At 38.9% G+C, this 20,449-nt stretch overlaps 1 protein-coding gene across 1 annotated transcript in view; it reads left to right on the top strand.

Moving 5' to 3' along the window:
• LMNTD1 (lamin tail domain containing 1) overlaps positions 1–20,449 on the top strand; it is a 486,411-nt gene that overhangs the window by 458,481 nt on the left and 7,481 nt on the right. The window contains exons 9-12 of the mRNA XM_070371229.1: positions 317–436; positions 4,593–4,807; positions 6,056–6,221; positions 19,181–19,244. Of these exons, the coding sequence (XP_070227330.1) occupies positions 317–436; positions 4,593–4,807; positions 6,056–6,221; positions 19,181–19,222 (543 nt within the window). The 3' untranslated portion in view covers positions 19,223–19,244. The remainder of the gene's footprint in view (positions 1–316; positions 437–4,592; positions 4,808–6,055; positions 6,222–19,180; positions 19,245–20,449) is intronic.

Below are 20,449 nucleotides of genomic sequence, written 5' to 3'. Positions count from 1 at the left end.
GATTGACTGGTTTGGATGTCGATATATTTTAAAGACCTCTGGGACTTCCCTGGAGGTCTAGTAGTTAGGACTTCACCTTCGGATGCAGGGGCTGCAGGTTCAATCCCTCATTGGGAAGCTAAGATCCCACATACCTTGAAGCCAAAAAACCAAAACATGAAACAGAAGCAACATTATGCCAAATTCAATAAAGACTTTTTTTAATCTTAAAAAAAAAAACTCACCTGTTTAAAAGATGTGTTGCAATAACTCTTACAGTTATAAAACTACATTGAACTCCACTGGCAACTGTCATTAACAAAATCTTTTCTTACAGGTCTGGACAGCAGCATCTGAAGTAAAGCATCAGTCACCATCTGATTTTCTTTGGAAGGAACAAAACAGGTTTCAAACAGGCCCAAACTGTACAACAATCCTGTGCAAACCTAATGGTGAAGTCAGTGTCCAGTCCTTAATAATGGTTTTTAATAAGAACGGATAGCTCTGCTTGTGTCCTCCTTTCCCCTCTTAGCTCGCTCAATGAGTTTTTCATCTTTAAAAGTTTGGAAAGAACCGTCACTAACTGTCATAACATGTCAGGCAAATCAGTAGCAGCCTCTCTTGAGTGCCAAAGAGGTGCTTATAGTTTGGCAAAGATAATTTTAATATCCTGTATTTCTAGAAGTGACTTCAAGTTTCAGAATCAAGCATGGATTTTATTTATGGCATTCAGCCTTCTCCTGAAGAAAAGGATGAGAAAGGAAGGAACTACATGTGGGCTTTTTTCTATTAGTTTCTTCATTTCTCAATTGCTTGTCGAGATTCTTCTCTATTCCCAGGGCTGTGATAAGTGTGATAAATGTTGGGAATATAACACAGGTCAAGATTCCTACTCTCAGAGGACTATAGACTGTAACTTGTAGCGACTATGTAATTTATTTGGGCTTCCCAGGTGGCGCTAGTGGTAAACAATCTGCCTAACAATGCAGGAGACGCAAGAGACGCTAGGTTGATCCCTGGGTGGAGAAGATAGATCTGCTGGAGGAGGAAATGGCAACCCACTCCCAGTATTCTTGCTTGGAAAATCCCATGGACACAGGAGCCTGGTGGGCTACAAGTCCACTGGGTAGCAAGGAGTTGGTCATGACTGAGTGACTAAGCACACACACACATTATACTTTATTCACTGTAAAATTAAGTCTACTAGAAATAAGTCTATGATTCAGGAGGGAGGGGACCTTTTTTTAAGGTCACATCTTATTGGAATTTCCACCCCACGGTAAAGCAATCAGCATTGTTTAATTCAAATAGAAAATATTTCCATTAAATACACTGAGGTGTGACATTGTCAATCGGAAAACCCTAATATAAGCACAAAATTCTACCCCTTTTTTAAAAAAACAATTAATTCCTGTTCTCACCTCAGTGATACTGGATCTCACTATCTGAAGTTGGCAGACAAATTTTCCTTGAAATTAGACATGCTGAAAAACAGACAGATCCAAGCTTTCTTTGCCATCCTGGAGTGGCTTTGTGTTGATATAATTTGTGTGTTGAAAATAATTTATATCTTGTGGGAAAAGTTACAGAACCTGAAATCTGACGAAAACAAGAGTAGACAATGACATAGTAGACAATGACATAGATTAGAATAGGTCCTGAGTCTGGACTTGAAAAATACTCTTTTAAAAAAAAGCGTGGCAAAGAGAAGTCATATCGTTGTTCAGTCATATCGTCGTTCAGTCACTAAGTCGTGTCTAACTCTAAAAATAGAAACCTAAATAAAGTATGACAGACTGCTTTTTGGTTCATCACTGACTTGCCAATGGTTAATATTCAATCAGCTACAAGCCATATGGTGTAATATAAAGGTAGATTTAGTCCTGCTCCGTCATGAGTTTATGTAAGATTATGTAGTACAATCACTATGATTCTATGAGGCTACTGATTTTTAAACAAGGCTAGATTTTTTTCACCAATCACATTTTTGTCCTATATGATTTGTAGCCTCTACGTTACATGCCAAAAATGTAATAGGCATCTCATATGACTGAATGCCTTGAATTTTCCCAATACGTTGTTCTCAGGAAATATGGAGCAGCGAATTCCAGTGCTGTAGCGGCTCATGAAGGGCTGCTTATATGCGCATTATCTCCTTTGATTCTCAGATTAAGCATTTTACAGAGGAAGAAACTGGGGCTTGGAAAGTTAAATGGCTTCTCAAGGCCACATGACTGTCAAAATGGCAAAAGTAAAAGAAAACCAGACATTCCAACCCCCAAAATTTTTCTGTTAGGTACTAAAAATAGCCCACAAGGTTCAGATGGTCAACATTTCAGAAGTGAGATTAAAATTGTATCATTTTATTTGATCACATTATCATTATCAGTAGATATTTTTAAGTCCCTTATAATACAGGAAGAAATAAAATATTGCTCTTGGCTAGGAAAGGCTTACAATCTAATTGAGAGAGATTTTACTCAAAAGATGATTAACATATTTTCCACAAAAATATCTATTTGAGCTGCAAAAGAGGAGAATCCCTAACTGATGACCTGAACCAAAAGTGGGGTTTCCTGCTGTGATCTATGAAATTAAATTTAAAAAAAAAATCTTTTATCTTTCTCTTTCTTTGCCTAGCTGAACTTGCCTTGTGTTGTCTTTACGTGTGTTCAACTTATCAAGGCAAACAGAGGGTTTTTCAAAGGATACAACATCAATCTAAGCCTCTATAATTTTATAAACTAAAAACAAAACACAAGAACAAGTAGATCGTTTGTGTATACTGCAGTGCTTAACTTTCTCTGTTGAACAAAGACATAATTATCAGTCCCTACACAAGATTTTTCTGAATGATTTTTACACATATATGTTGTATACATGCCACATATTCAGGAAACCAAAACAAACTGCCCACCTAGGATTCTAGCTTGGAGATCGTGGTTTCCTCTTCATGTCTTTAGTTTTAACACCCATTTCCCATCTCAAATAATATATGTATGTATTTATATATGTTTGTGTGTGTATATGCTAGTCACCTGGGATTTCTTTGGAAGGAATGATGCTAAAGCTGAAACTCCAGTACTTTGGCCACCTCATGCCAAGAGTTGACTCATTGGAAAAGACTCTGATGCTGGGAGGGATTGGGAGCAGGAGGAGAAGGGGATGACAGAGGATGAGATGGCTGGATGGCATCACTGACTCAATGGACATGAGTCTGAGTGAACTCTGGGATATGGTGATGGACAGGGAGGCCTGGCATGCTGCGATTCATGGGGTCACAAAGAGTCAGACATGACTGAGCGACTGAACTGAACTGAACTGATGCTAGTCACTCAGTTGTGTCTGACTCTTTGTGGCCCTATACACTATAGCCTGCCAGGCTCCTCTGTTCATGGAATTCTCCAGGCAATAATACTAGAGTGAGTAGCTGTTCCATTCTCCAGGGGAGTTTCTCCAGGGGTCAAATCCAGGTTTGAAGATGAAACCCTGAGTTGCAGGAAGATTCTTTGCCATCTAAGGTGGATTCTTTACCATCTGAGCCACTAGGGAAGCCCAAATTTATATTATCTAATATATATTTTATATTTATACTATATTTAACACATAATATATTTAATATTGTTGCTGTTTAGTCACTGAGTCATGTCTGATGCTTTTATGACCCCGTGGACTCTAGCCTTCCTGGCTCCTCTGTCCATGGGATTCTCCAGGCAAGAACACTAGAGTGGGTTGCCACTTTCTTTTCCAAGGGATCTTGCCAACCCAGGGACTGAACCTGTATCTCCTGCCTTGCAGATGGATTCTCTGCCACTGAGCCACGAGGGAAGCCCCATATTTAATATATATATTTATATTTAATATTTATATTATATTTACTCTATATAAATTATTATATAAATATATAATATACAAATATATTAACTAATACAATTTAACTTATTAATATAACTTTTTGCACAGTTCCTTTTAATTATGAAATTCAGTAGCTTAACTGAATCTCATAATGCCATCATATAGCCACCACCTTCCCCATTTTATATATGAGGATACATTCCAAGGGAGTAAGTGATAACCTGCCTGAGGAGATGCAGCTTGAAATTTTCAGAGTCAGAAACTAAGGCAGGATGTCTCACTATAGCCTCATTGTGTGTTTCACTAATCATTTCACAGTACATAAATGACATTACAGTTTGACTGAAATTTTATTGCAATGAGCTTGAAGTGAAGTGAAGTGAAAGTCGCTCAGTCGTGTCCGACTCTTTGCGACCCCATGTACTATACAGTCCATGGAATTCTCCAGGCCAGAATAGTGGAGTGGGTAGCCTTTCCCTTCCCAGGGGATCTTCCCAACCCAGGGGATCGAACCCAGGTCACCTGCATTTCAGGCAGATTCTTTACCAGCTGAGCCACAAGGGAAGCCCAAGAATACTGGAGTGGGTAGCCTATCCCTTCACCAGAGGATCTTCCCAACCCAGGAATCATAACAGGGTCTCCTGCATTGCAGGCAGATTCTTTACCAACTGAGCTATCTGGGAAGCCCGCAATAAGCCTATGTCATTTTAAAAACCTAACTCTAATAGTATTTAATATTAATGAATCATTTTTGTTAGGCTGTGGCCTGGTACACTCCCATTCACTGGAAGCAAGCGTGGGAGAAATTAGAGACTGACATCGAATTTGACAGATGCTCAATAATAAGTGCAACCCCTCAAAGGCACATGTTTCATTGGCCAGCAGTTGTAACTACGAGTAAAGAAAAACAAGATCAGTGTAAGCGAGATTCCTCAAAATGCCAGGTGGAACAAGTTCAAGCTTTTCTTAAGAGGTAAAAGTTGCTCTTTTTTTTTTCATCTCATTTTTGGCTGTGCTGGGTCATTGTTGCTACGCAGGCTTTTCTCTAGTTGTGGAGAGTGGGGGCTACTCTCTTGCGGTGGTACGCAGGCTTCTCATTGTGGCGGCTGCTCTTGTCGCACAGCACGGACGCTAGGGCATGTGGGCTTCTGTAGTTGCAGCACATGGGCTCAGTATTTGCTGCTCCCAGGCTCAAGAGCACAGGCTCAACAGTTGTGGCACACGGGCTTAGTTGCTCCTTGGCATGTGGGATCTTGCCAGATCAGGGATCGCATCCATGTCTCCTGGATTGGGAGGCAGATTCATTACCACTGAGCCACCAGGGAAGTCTGCTTGATTTATTTTTTTTTTAATTTAACGCATATATATGGGATTTAGAAAGATGGTAACAATAACCCGGTGTACGAGATAGCAAAAGAGACACTGATGTATAGAACAGTCTTATGGACTCTGTGGGAGAGGGAGAGGGTGGGAAGATTTGGGAGAGTGACATTGAAACATGTAGAATATCATGTAAGAAACGAGTTGCCAGTCCAGGTTCGATCTGCGATACTGGATGCTTGGGGCTGGTGCACTGGGGGACGACCCAGAGGGATGGTGTGGGAGGGAGGAGGGAGGAGGGTTCAGGATGGGGAACACATGTATGCCTGTGGCGGATTCATTTTGATATTTGGCAAAACTAGTGCAATTATGTAAAGTTTAAAAATAAAATAAAATTTAAAAAAAGAATACATTAAAAAATAATAATAAATAAATAGGAACCATAAAAACCATAATAGCTTTTATGTTTTGAAACATGAAAACACAGAGCAAGCAGAGACAAACTCATGAGAAAATAAAGGCTGGCAATTTCCACAAGTTGATATTAAGACCCCCTCTGGTTGTTTCATTTCATAGCAGCCCTTCTGTTAGAGGTTAGGCCAAGGAGCAGTGCAGAGAGGAAGTCACCACCATGCCTTTCATAGTGTTTAGGTGGAGGAAGATTTGCATCATCTAGAACTTTCATCTTGGATCAAGAGCTGGCTGTGGCTGAAAGTACAGAATTTATGTTATTTATATGTAGTCAAATGCTTCTGATGTAATAACAGTGATGCCCACAAGACTGGAAAAGCCATGCTCTCTGATCTTGGAACATGCTTTCACTCTAATGGAGCCTTCATTATTCACATCACTGGATGAAGTGGCTTTTGAGTTCAATTTGGGCTCAATTTTTCTTTTACAGAGAAAAAGAAATCCCACCAACCTTTTTCCCCACTCGCAGCCCATGGTGCCGCAGTCCTAATGTCCCTGCACACCCCTACTGTGCACTGACCAAAGCTCACAACACCTCCGTGGCTGAACACAGCTTAAACAGACAGCTCAGGTCAACCCGGACTGATCCAGTCCAGGTAGGTCAAAGGGAAACTATTCCAGTGGAGGGTAAGTGATGTATGTGTGTGTGTAAACTAGTAAAAATGTGGTTAAGTAGTAAAAGTGTTTAAAATTATTCATATCCTCAAGAATAGATGGCCTCTAAAGTCAGTACCATGAGCTTGCTGACTTATGTCCATTCGGGTTTTCCATGCAATGGCGCGGAAAACCCCAAACAAACTTTTAGCCAACCTAGTGCTCCTGCTCTAGCACAGTGTCTGAGTTACTGCTGTTGCTGTTCAGTTGCTAAGTCATGTCCGACTCTTCGAGACCTCATGGACTGCAGCATGCCAGGCTTCCTCTGCTTCACCATCTCCAGCAATTTGCTCAGATTCATGTCCAATGAGTGGGTAATGCTATCTAACCACCTCATCCTCTGCTGGCCCCTTCTCCTTTGGCCTTCAGTCTTTCCCAGCATCAGGGACTTTTCCATTGAGTTGGCTCTTTGCATCAGGTGTCTGAATGCATCATCAAAAGAACATCATGAACAACAAGAGGACATAGGACTCTTTAAGTGTTGTCAAAAGTATATTTTGTTTCTCATTAGACAGAATAAATGGGACCTATAAGTTAAGCTGTGCTAAAAAAAAAAAAATCCATTTTTTCTCAACACATTCTAATATTAATCCCAAATTCTTACTCTTTTTTCAACCAGAAGTTTCTTATATAAGTCCTTTAAGTAAAGCTTTTAGAGTTGGTGTTATTAGCCCAGGATCTGTTCATGGACTTTAGGAAGTCCACGAATCTGTTAAACTTGGAGAAAAAAAAAAAAGTAAGCCTATGTGATATTTTCTGGCAAGAAATTTCACAAGGTTCACCAGGAGCTCCCAAATAATTAATAACTGATTAGATATGGTGCTAGATCCTAAGCTTTCATATAGTAGCTAAATCCTGGAGAAGTTAAAATTATTTACAAACATATTTAGCAGAAAGATGCTTTTTTAAGTGAAATCTTGGGCAGAATCCCAATACATGAAATGGATGAAAATAGACCCATCCAAGTTGAAGAAAAGTGATTCCCACTACCCACTATAGCTATCTTCTTCTTTTATTTACTCATTTATATACATTTTGGCTGTGCTGGGTCTTAGCTGCCATGCATGGGCTTTCTCTAGTTTCAGTGAATGGGGGCAACTCTCTAATTGTTGTGCTCGGGCTTCTCATTGCAATGGCTTCTCTTGTTGCAGAACTCAGGCTCTAGGGTGCTTGGGCTCGGGAGTTGTGGTGCATGGGCTTAGTTGCCCTGTGGCATGTCAGATCTTCTTAGACCAGGGATCGAACCCATGTCCCCTGCATTGGCAGGTGGATTCTTATCCTCTGCACCACCAGGAAGTCCCATCCATTTTCTTCTCTCCTTCTTCCCTGTGACCTCTGAGGCACTTATTTGGAATCACAGGATTCTGTACACTCAGTACGAAAACCACCATGCTAGTATGCTAATGCATGCTAGAAATAGCACCCCCCAAAATAATGCCTTTTAGAAGTGGAATGATGGAAATTCTGTAAATTCCTAAATATATTCCATTTCATAAAATTAAGTTTCCTATGTCTTTGTGTCTGAGTTGCTTCATCTATAAAGTATGAGATTTGGATCTGAAATTTAAAAAGCTTTTTCAGCAATAAGTTATATGTATATATATATATACACACATTTAATATACATATATATTTTATAGATACACATTTTTAGGACTTTATGACTTAGACTTGAGATTTTAAGAAGTATCTTCATGTTTTTCTCCAATTAATGATAGCCTTCACTTATTCTCAACAACTTGTTTACCAAAGAAATTTGACTTCAAATTTTCTTGATACACCTTTCTATAGTGTTGGCAACTTACATTGAGTATTCAGTAAATTTTTTGTTCAACATAAATTGCACTGTATTTGTATATTATAAAGTGATCATTTTAAAAATTTATTTATACTTTTTTCTGTGCTGGGTCTTTGTTGCTGCACTGGGGTGTTTTCTAGTTGTGGCCAGTGGAGGCTACTTTCTGTTGCAGTGTGAGGTCTTCTCGTTGTGTGGCTTCTCTCACTGCGGTGCTTTCTCTTGTTGCAGAGTATGGACTTTAGGGTGCACAGGCTCAACAGTTGCAGCTCGCAGGCCCTAGAGCACAGGCTCAGTAGTTGTGGCGTACAGGCTTAGTTGCTCTGCAACACGTGGGATCTTTCCAGATCAGGGTTCAAACCTGTGTCCCCTGCGCTGGCAGGTGGACTCTTAACCACTGGACCACCAGGGAAGTCCCATGTAATGATAATTTTAAAAGACAATTGCTTTAATGCTTTCAGGGTGTCTGTTCATTACATACCTTTAAAATTTTCTGTTCATTAAATTTTCGCTATTAACAGATATACATCAGAATTTTAAGAGGTTTTCTTTGACTTCAGTTGAGAACATTGCAAATATATTAATTCATAAAATATATTGTATAATTGAAATATTTTAATTTACATAAGTAACACTAAATACGGCACATGACATATAGTAATTGTTTAATGCATGTTGATGAAGGACAGAGTAGGTGACACTGAAGGTTTTTAAAGACATATCTTTTAGAGTTTTGTCTGCATTTTAAAAGATAATTTTAGAAGCAGTGTTGAAAATGAAGTGGAGTGGAAAATATTCCAAAATCTAGGAGGAAAGAAGGAAGGAAGGAAAGAATAGAGGAGGAAAAATAAGGGAAAAAAGAACAAAGCAGGTTTGAAAAAGAGACGGGACAAGAGTTGTAATTTGAGTCCCAAAAGGACAGGAGAGTAAGATTGGGGCAAGAGTTATATTTAAAGAAATAATGACAAAAGTCTCAAAAACCAATGAAAGACATCAAGCCACAGAATCACGAAAAATAAATTCTAAGCAGCACAAATACAAAGGTAGCTTTATATTATAATAAAACTTTAAAAAACCAAATACTGGAAATCTGAAGACTAGAGAATGATATCTTCAGTGTGCTAATGTGCTAAAAGAACTACTGTCCTAAAATAGAAAGATACGTGTGAGTGCATGGCTGAGTCACTCTGCTGTGTACCTGAAACTGTCACAACATTATTAATCACTATACTCCAATGTAAAATAAAAAGTTAAAAAAAAATTTAAAAGCACTATTATCCTAGAGTTCTATACCAATTAAAAATCAACTTCAAATTATGAGATGAAACAAAGACATTCTCAGGCCAACAAAAACAGAGAATTCATCAACCACAGACCACATTAAGAAAATACTTCAGCTGGAAAGAGAATGATCCTAGAAGGATGCACAGAGATGCTGGAAGAAGTGAAAAAAATACAGAGTCAAAACATGGTTCAACATAAATGAGTATTCACTACACAGAATTATACTAAGATTGTCTTGTGGGGGGTAAAATAGAGAATTTAAATACGTAACAGCTGTGTTAGTTTCCCAAGGCTACTGTAACAAAGTACTACAAACTCGGCGGCTTAAAACAAATCTATTCTCTCACCATTCTCGAGACTAGCAGTCTGAAAGCAGGTTTTCAGCAGCGTCACACTATCTCTGAAGGCCTTAGGGGATTATCTTCCTTGCCTCTTCCTACCTTCTGCTGGTTGCCAGCATTCCTTGGTGTTCCTTGTCTCATGGATTGCATCACTCTAACCTCTGCCTCCATCTTTCCACAATCTGTGCATCTGTATCCATATTTCCTTCTTCTTATAAGGACATCAGTCAGTGAATTAGGGCCCACTCTAATCTACTAGAAATCCATCTTAACTTGATTACATCTGCAAAGACTCAATTTCCAAATTAAGTTATACTCACGACTTCAATCAAGAGGTTAGGACATATACATATACATTTGGAGGGATACTACTTAACCCAAATAACAACATCAATAGCGCAAAAATTAGGAGCGGAGAAAATGGAGTTAAAGGACTCCAAACATCATGATTTGTTCAGTAAGTTGTAAAAATATCCATTTATATTAGACTTTAGTAAACCAATTATGCATGTTGGAATTTAGGATAAACACTAAAAGAATAGTATATGAAATGTTGTGTTTCCGGCATGATGTATGCCATACTTTCATTATCATTCAGTTCAAAATATATCCTAATTTTCAGTGTGATTATCTTTGATATGTGGGTTATTTGGAGATAATATATCACAAAGTTTATTTCAAGAATGCAAAGTTGACTCCAACTTTGAAAATTAATTAAACAAAATAAAAAAGAAAATTATAACCATCTCAATAGATAAAATTCAAATATACTTTCTTTTATGTCTACAAAATTCCTATCATAGTAAATGGTAAAGTAATTGAAGTTTTCCCCCTGAGATCCAGCTCAAGGCAAGAATTTTCATTGTGACAATTCCCACTCAGCATTGTACTAGAAGTCTGAGTGCAATAAGGCAAGAAAAATTAATTAACAAATATCCCATAATTCATATGTGGACCAAATGACAAAGACGGTAATGATCACAGCAACTCTTTTTGTAGTAGGCAGAAATTAGGAGCAATACTTGGAGATCAAACCAGTCAATCCTAAAGGAAATCAGTCATGAATATTCATTGGAATGACTGATGCTGAAGCTGAAACTCCCATACTTTGGCCACCTGATGCAAAGAACTGGTTCATTAGAAAAGACCCTGATGCTAGGAAAGATTGAAGGTGTGAGGAGAAGGGGACGACAGAGGATGAGTTGGTTGGATGGCATCACTAACTCAATGGACATGAGTTTGAGCAAGCTCTAGGTGTTGGTGATGGACAGAGAAGCTTGGCGTGCTGCAGTCCATGGGGTCGCAAAGAATCGGACACAACTGAGTGACTGAACTGAACTGAGAAGCAATACAGTTGTTCATTAACAATATCATGGATTAATTATATATTAATACAATCCCATCAGCAATGAAAATGAACTACTGTTATATGTAATAATACCAATGAATCATATAAGCATGATATTGAACAAAAGATGCCAGTCTGAAAGGAACATGCAAAATATGATTTCATTTATATAAAATTCAAAAACATGAAAATTAAACCATGGTGTTAAAGGTCATAATAACATTATCTCTGGAAGAAAGAAGGAAATAGTACTTGGCACTTAAACAAAACTGCTTCTAGAATACTAACAATGTTCTGATTCTTAATCTGAGTGGTGTTTACATGAATCACTGTTTTTATCATGCTGTGCAGTTATGACTTGTGAACTTTTCTGCAAGTAAGTTATTCTTAAATAAAAGTTTATTTTTAGAAGCTTGATAACCAAAAAAGGCATATTAGAAAGGAAAGGAAGCATAGTTACAGTAATGAACCCTGACAGCTTATATCTTGTCTAGGAAGGAGAAAGAAAACCTAAAATTATAGACCATTTATTAATATTCACAATGAATAATATTCAAAGCAATATTCACTTTCAATATTAATAATATGAGACACATTTAGTGTAAGAGAAAAATAGTCTTACCTGAAAACATATCTAAGCATATCAGTATATTGCAATGTATTAGTCTTATGATAGTTCATCAGAGCTCAGTTATTTCCAGAAACACTCATGGCAAAGATGGCTAATTACTGCCCCTAAACTATTGTTCCTTTAGACACAAGACCCATAGGTCCAGGGAAACCTAAACTCATGGCCACCAAGAATAAAGCCTGTGTTTCTCGGTCTTTGCAGCTAGGCAGGACAATGTGTCTACATTCTGTAGGATGGAACGTGAACAGAAGTGGTGTACACAGCATCTGGATCATGGCCTTGGACAGTGCGCTCCTCTGTGTCACCTCTGTACCATGAGTACAGAGTGGAGCTGCCATATTTCAACCTAGGGATGAAGCCATGTGTTGAGGATGCAAACGCCATCCTGAATGCCTGTTGGCACATCTCCAGACTAAGTGAGAGAGAAATCATCTTGTGTAGACCATTATTATGTCTGAACCTGATGGCCCACATGGGGCCACTACCATTTAGTTTTACTTAATAGACTATTGGCCAGAAAGAAAGCAAAGCAAAATTCTCAGCTAGATAACACATTTTAAGATAATTAGGTAAATTTGAATATAGAATGATTAGATTTGACAAATCTTTGTTCTTTCCTTAGGTGTGTTTATTGTGTTGCAGTCATATTGATTGTTCTTAGATCAAATACAGAATCTTTGGTTGATTCCTAGTGGTTTGGTGTGACATCAGCATGGATAGATAATGCAAATGTGCCAAACTATTAATTATTGAATCTGGGTGACAGGTATACAGATGTGCTTGTGTTATTCCTTCATATTTCCTGCATGTTTGGAATCATCCACAATAATAATTTGAAAAAATAAAACAAGTAAAACATTTTTGATAGAATGTAGTATGCACTTGGCATCCCACTCCAGTACTCTTGCCTGGAAAATCCCATGGATGGAGGAGCCTGGTGGGCTGCAGTCCATGGGGTCACTAAGAGTCAGACACTACTGAGCGACTTCACTTTCACTTTTCACTTTCATGCATTGGAGAAGGAAATGGCAACCCGATCCAGTGTTCTTGCCTGGAGAATCCCTGGGATGTGGGAGCCTGGTGGGCTGCCATCTCTGGGGTCGCACAGAGTCGGACACGACTGAAGCGACTTAGCAGCAGCAGCAGCAGCAGTATGCACTTGGAGCTATCAGAGCACTGACTGCAGCATAAAAGACTCATTCTTGGAAACATTAAAGGCCCTCAACAAAAATGCACATGTGTTTGCATTGTGCTGTCACCATTGTTCCCAGACCAAGCGTGTGCTTTCATCTTGCTGAGAAGAGCCAACTGACTATGGACAACTTTATCAACTTTCTTCTGTTAATTCAAATGGCAAAACTAGTTGGAAGAGAATATCCTACAGACACTGCTACAAGCTAACAGTGTGGGTGTGTGTACTGTTTGAGGCATTTTCAGTTCAGTTCAGTTGCTCAGTCATGTCCGACTCTTTGCCACCCCATGAATTGCAGCACATCAGGCCTCCCTGTCCATCACCAACCCCCAGAGTTCACTCAGACTCACGTCCATCGAGTCAGTGATGCCATCCAGCCATCTCATCCTCTGTCGTCCCCTTCTCCTCCTGCCCCCAATCCCTCCCAGCAATCAGGGTCTTTTCCAATGAGTCAACTCTTCGCATGAGGTAGCCAGAGTACTGGAGTTTCAGCTTTAGCATCATTCCTTCCAATGAACACCCAGGGCTGATCTCCTTCAGAATGGACTGGTTGGATCTCCTTGCAGTCCAAGGGACTCTCAAGAGTCTTCTCCAACACCACAGTTCAAAAGCATCAATTCTTCGGTGCTCAGCTTTCTTCACAGTCCAACTCTCACATCCATACATGACCACTGGAAAAACCATAGCCTTGACTAGAGGGACCTTTGTTGGCAAAGTAATGTCTCTGCTTTTGAATATGCTTCTAGGTTGGTCATAACTTTCCTTCCAAGGAGTAAGCGTCTTTTAATTTCATGGCTGCAATCACCATCTGCAGTGATTTTGGAGCCCCCCAAAATAAAGTCTGACACTGTTTCCACAGTTTCCCCATCTATTTCCCATGAAGTGATGGGACCAGATGCCATGATCTTTGTTTTCTGAATGTTCGGCTTTAAGCCAACTTTTTCACTCTCCTCTTTCACTTTCATCAAGAGGCTTTGTAGTTCCTCTTCACTTTCTGCCATAAGGATGGTGTCATCTGCATATCTGAGATTATTGATATTCTCCCGGCAATCTTGATTCCAGCGTGTGCTTCTTCCAGCCCACTTTATTTGCTCACTAATGCATTTACCTACCATCTGTGATCCATATTGCACATTGCAGTGCGTTCATTTTAGCTGAGGACTCAACAGCTGCTACCATCTTCCATACCAATGTTGTTATAGTGTTGTTTTGTTGCTAAGTCATGCCCTACTCTTTGGCAACCCCATGGACTTTGTCCACCAGGCTCCTCTGTCCATGGGGTTTCCCAGGCAAGAATACTGGAGTAGGTTGCCATGTCCTTCTCAGGTGATCTTCCCAACCCAGGGACTGAACTTTCGTCTCCAGCATTGCAGGTGGATTCTTTGCCACTGAGCCACCAAGGAAGCCCATTATTATAGTAAGAATGACAATAGCGTTCCTTGATTTCTGAGGCTTACAAAGCCACACTTTAAAAATCAATTAAAAAACAGATGAAACCAGAACATAGATTATGCAGGAATGAAACAGTTAAAATTTCATCAGTGTAAGCTCTATATTTAGATCACATTCTTGGTTTTTTACTTTAGTTTAGACTGTGGGCCATTTCTGACTCATTACAGTTCAATAAACTCAGCTTTATCTGTCCTGAGATCAAAGTGTTTTTCTCCCATAAGAATATACTTCCAATCCGTAATGGTAACAAAGGGAAAAAATGCATCCTCCATATTAGTGTCTGTTCTGGTTACTCCTGTTTAGACTTGTATTGCATTATTTACATTTATCAGATTAAGAATTTAGAATGTCAAATGTCACTTTTCTGTGAATGGCCATATTTTCAGTTAATATCATATATATGTATACATATATATATATATGTGTGTGTGTGCGTGTGTCTATACATATATACAGATGGCAGTATTAGTCAACAGTATTACTATAATTGATACACAGAAATTTTAAAACAAAACTTGACTGTCATGTGGAGTATAGAAGGCCAATTAGTTGGACCTTTTAAAGTCAGACTGAGTAGAAAATAATTGCTTGTAAGAATATTACAAAATGCCAAAGGTTTCTCTTCATTTTTATTATTGAATAATAGCATCAGAAAAGGAGGAACTTTTATAAGAAAAATTATATTAAATAATATGTTTAAAAGTAATGATTTTTCTCTTCTGCTGCTTGATTTCAGAAGATTTAGATTGTAATATCACTATAACTTCTGTAGGAGTTTCTTTTAAAAAATAGAAAGGAGAGAACCATTTATGCGTCTCTTCTTCTTTTTTTGTGTGTGTGTAATAAAGTTTTATTAAAGTATAAAGGAGATAGAGAAAGCTTCTGACATAGGCATCAGGAGGGGGCAGAAAGAGTACCCGCTTGCGAGTGTTAACAATGAAGTTATATAATCCAAAGAATATCTGGAGGTTGTAAAGACCTCATCAGACCTACTCCCATAATTTACATTTTAAGATAACACTGTCCTTAGGCAAGATACATCCTTGTAAAGACCAGGTCTACTCCCATAATTAACATTTTAAGATAACAGAAGGTTGAATCCAAAGACTGTCCTTAGGCAGGATACATTATTGTTATATAATCCTAAGGAATGTGGAGAAAGAAAAAAAGTTTGCCCTTTCTTCCTCCTTGAGAATTCCAGACCCCTCTCTCCTTGGGGACCCCTAGACTCCCTATCAACCTGCCTAGGAACTGACTCTCTCATTCCCCCCTTTTCTTTTAGGAGAATTATGTTGCCTAGGGAAAAGGGGCGTCATTCTCGTTCCGTAACTACTTCCGAGCTGACAAGGGGCGTTGTCCCTAAATTGGTGAGGCAACATATTCTCCTAATCCTCATATTGAGGATATCTGATCCAGGGACCCCAAATAGTAGTTGGAGGAAACTACAGCAGTAGCAGGAGTTTGAGCAACCATTTGTAACTTAAAAGCTTTCATGCGGCTAGAAACAATTCCAGTTATACAATTATAGATGTAGGGAGCAAAGAGCAAAAACAAAACAAAAAAGCAGAATCAAAATTAAAAGTCACATTATGTCCATAGTTAAAGTGCAAAGTGTTGCACCAGTCCATTTTAGGGTTGGTAGATGTCATCAGATGAAGAAGAGGCATCGCATGTGATTGTTGTCGAAGGTATTCACAGACTTGGAGAAAGTCTTTTCCTTGAAGTGGGGATGTCCACCACGGGAAGCCTTCCACTGACCAAGAGGGGAGTGCTCCACAGACCCAGCAGTTAGACCGATTGTGGAATGCAGCATAGGAGTGAGCCCAGAACAGGAAGACATTGTCTTGAGGATCAAACGGCAGACTCAGGATTTTTGGAGTTAGCAGAAGTAGACTCACATAGATTATCAGGCCCATCCGCTGCCCTTTGCTTAACTCTAGAGCTCGGGTCAGGGCCACAAGCTCCGCCAACAGAGCACTGGTTCCCTGGGGAGAGATTTTGTTTCCAAAACCTGTTCAGCGGTCACCATGGTGTAACCTGCTTTACGCTTTCCATCCCGAACAAAAGAACTGCCATCTGTAAATATTTCCATGTCAGGATTGTCTAATGGGGTATCCTTTAGATCCTCCCGAGCTGCATAGTTCAAAGTTAGGAATTGAGAACAATCGTGATCAGGTGTTTCATTTTCCTTCTCAGGAAGGAAAGTGGCAGGATTTAAATTTCCACAAACTTTAAGCTTAGTTACTGGTCCTTCTAACAACAATGACTGATACTTAAGAAGCCTACTGTCTGTCTCTTCTTACAGCTGAAATAAAGGTTTGTTTAATGACCATATAAAGAATTCCAAGATATTAGCCCTAATGATAAAATGATTGGGTAACTTCATGACTAGATCTTGTATTTCAAAACATTTCAACATTATAAAACAAAAGTATTTTAAAGTTATGAAAGATTATAATCTAATTTATGAAAATACATCATTAATGACCCCTTGCTTCAGAAAAGTAAAAATACTATTTTTGGAAGTCAAAATATTCAGATTAAAGTTACTAGGTGCTAAATATTTCAGGATCAAATAACCCAAGAAATTACCACCATCACACTCTGAAATGGAAGCACTACCAGTAATAATCCCATCATTAAAATTCAAGAAATTATAGATGGGAATTTTCTGTAAGTGTTTGCAGCTCTAAAATACAAAACTCTGCTGAAGAACAAGGTTTTGAGGTGCAATTCAAAACCTTCATCTTCAGGCTTGTCATTCTGGAAGCACACACGTAAAATATTTACAAGAGTGTTTCATGCGAACAAATTGCTCCAGAAAATGAGAAGCGATGGCTAGATTGTTCTGCCTAAACCATTGCCTGTGTAAGGAAAATATCTTAGAAGCCTGTTTATATTCCAGGTCCATAACTCACTGTTCAGAAAGTTAACACTGTGATGTGCCAAACAGCATCCTGATTCATTAGATTTAGAAACCTATTAGTGGCTAAGAGAATCACTGTGTTAACCAGCAACACCCTGTGTTTTTGTTATTCTTTCTTGCACATCACATTTTCACACTTTGTAATCAGTTCAGTTCAGATGAGTTCAGTCGCTCAGTCATGTCCAACTCTTTGCGACCCCATGAACCACAGCATGCCAGGCCTCCCTGTCCATCATCAACTCCCAAACCCATGCCCATTGTGTTGGTGATGCCATCCAATCATCTCATCCTCTCTCATCCCCTTCTCCTCCTGCCCTCAATCTTTCCCAGCATCAGGGTCTTTTCAAATGAATCAGCTCTCCACATCAAGTGGCCGAAGTATTGGCCTAGAATGTCGATGTTCACTCTTGCCATCTCCTGTTTGACCATTTCCAATTTGCCTTGATTCATGGACCTAACATTCCAGGTTCCTATGCAATATTGCTCTTTAAGCATCGAACCTTGCTTCTATCACAGGTCCCATCCATAACTGGGTATTGCTTTTGCTTTGGCTCCATCCCTTCATTCTTTCTGGAGTTATTTCTCCACTGATTTCCAGTAGCATATTGGGCACCTACTGACCTGGGGAGTCCATCTTTCAGTGTCCTACCTTTGGCCTTTTCATACTGTTCATGGGGTTCTCAAGGCAAGAATACTGAAGTGGTTTGCCATTCCCTTCTCCAGTGGACCACATTCTGTCAGACCTCTCCACCATGACCCGTGCGTCTTGGGTGGCCCCACACGGCATAGCTTAGTTTCATTGAGTTAGACAAGGCTATGGTCCACATGATCAGATTGGCTAGTTGTCTGTGATTGTGGTTTCAGTCTGTCTGCCCTCTGCTGCCCTCTCTCAGCACCTACTGTCTTACTTCAGTTTCTCTTACCTTGGATGTGGGGTATCTCTTCATGGCTGCTCCAGCAAAGTTCAGCTTCTGCTCCTTACCTTGGACGTGGGGTAGCTCTTCTCGGCTGTTGCCCCTGATCTTGGACATGGGGTGGATCCTCTCAGCCATGCTTGTGGGCTATCAAATACTAGCAATTCACTTGACAATTCTTCTGAACTCACAGAGAAGGAAAAGAGATAGGCATGACTGAGCAGCTTCCCTAGAGTGGTCTTTTCCAGAGGAGTGCATTGTTATCTGCACCTAAAATATTATTTTTCTTTCCTCTCTTGTTTTATAAGAATAAAACAACATTTCATCTCTGGGCTAGAAGTAATTTATACTTGGGATCATCCATCCAGTACTATTTCAGTTTGATACGCTTGGTTTTTTCTATGTAGGAATTATATTTCAACAAAGTGACTTTCAGTCCCTGCCCAAATAGATGGAAGTGAGGGAGGCCACCACCCTACCCTGGTGATGAATAGTCAACTCATTCATCACCAGCATAGAGCCACCTAAATTGGCAGGCTAGGTGGTGTCTGCTTCTGTCCACACATCTCCTTGTATTAATAACTCTCTCCTGATGCAACCTTATTCCTGAACCTCCCTTCACTGGCTACTGCATCATTGTGGCTGCTGAAACTGTAGAAAGCATTTGAGGAATTTTACAGGCTGGTAAAATTATTCTGCAACCTCAGTTTTTAAAAATACATCTTCAAGATATTTTTTCTCTCAAAGTTTTAATTATATCTTGAAATTTATGTTCCCTTTTAAAATGACTCAAAGTTTGGACTTACCGATCAAATAATACTTTTCCAGTGGTATTTAAACACTTTGATTCAAGTTACTATTAAATATTGTCCTTATACCTTAGATTTTTTCCTTCAAATGAAAATAATCCTTTGGTTGTTAGTTTATTCCAGGGTTTATTTTAATGTGGAAAAAATAATGCTCGGCATATAGGATCTTGCCCATCTGCCTAACCTCGAGCCTTTTTTGGGGTTTGCAGAGATCAAGAAAAAACAGGACATCTGAGTTACGAAAGCAATAGGCAGTCGATTCAACATCTAAAGGTGAGTATATAGAGATATTGCAAATTTACCTTCTTTGCAGAAAAAGAAAGCTAAAATAATTTGTAGATACATCTTTAGAAGCCATCAGATCATGGAATTTTTTCATGTATCTGTAATGATTAATTTTCTGTTAAATATGTTGCTTTTGGAGCCATCAATTTTTGTCATCTCTGTTGTATGATAAACTTTCTAAGAATGAGAAACAGAGAAATAGCACATCTTTACTTTTTGCCTTCATCCTACCTTTTATATCCTCATCCTATCCTTGTTGATGGGTAAGAGTGACTGAAATTCAGAGTCAGTTAGAATACTTACAGAAATGCTCTGTGACAACCTAGAGGGGTGGGATGGAGGTGGGGGTGGGAGGGAGGTTCAAGAGGGAGAGAATATATGTATATTTATGACTGATTCATATTGTTGTACAGAAGAAACCAACACTTGTAAAGCAATTGTCCTGCAAATAAAAATAAATTCAAAGAAGTTTTAAAACCTCAAACATTAAAAAAAAAATAATAACAGCCAATGTTGGCAAGGATGAGGAGAAACCTCCATTCTCATTCATTGCTAAAAAGAGAAGAAAGTCCTTTCCAAACTTTAAAAACCATTTTGCAGCTATACCAGTACATTTTAGTTCCTATGAGCAACAAAGTATTAATAGTATAAAAAACTTATTCTGGTTAAGGAGACTGTGGAAGCTGTGTAGTTGTGTATCATTTAAATGGTGATGAAAGAGTAGGAGCTCTGGCCTCTGCTATTTAGTTGATAAATGACTTTATTTATTTATTTTTTTATGCTTTTTTCTTTATTCTTTTTAAAAGTATGAAAGTATGATAATACATTTACAGGAGACTTGGAAAATACAGAACAAACTTGGAAAATACAAACAAACAAACAGAACAGATAAATGACTTTACATTGTTTAACCAGTCACTTCCTACCTTGCCTCATCTTTTTCGTGCTGATATTTACATCTAAGTGATATCTACAATGACTTTCTGTTTTATAAGTGGTTGTGTTTAAACTCTTGTCCCAAGAGCTGATGACAAGACAATTTGGGGTCAAGGACTCTTTTTGGTCAGTATCCTTCTTTAGTTGACATCCTTTGTTGCTCTAGTCCATGACTGATCTACTTATATGTCTTATTGATCTTTTTTTCTGATGAAGCTTTGTGTTTACTCCTTGATTTCAGAGTAAAGCTGCAGGCA

The sequence above is a fragment of the Bos mutus genome, chromosome 5, assembly GCF_027580195.1.
Source record: "Bos mutus isolate GX-2022 chromosome 5, NWIPB_WYAK_1.1, whole genome shotgun sequence".
In the NCBI taxonomy this organism is placed as follows: Eukaryota; Metazoa; Chordata; class Mammalia; order Artiodactyla; family Bovidae; genus Bos; species Bos mutus.
Note: the sequence above shows the minus strand (reverse complement) of the source record. Positions and strands in the feature narration are given on the sequence as shown.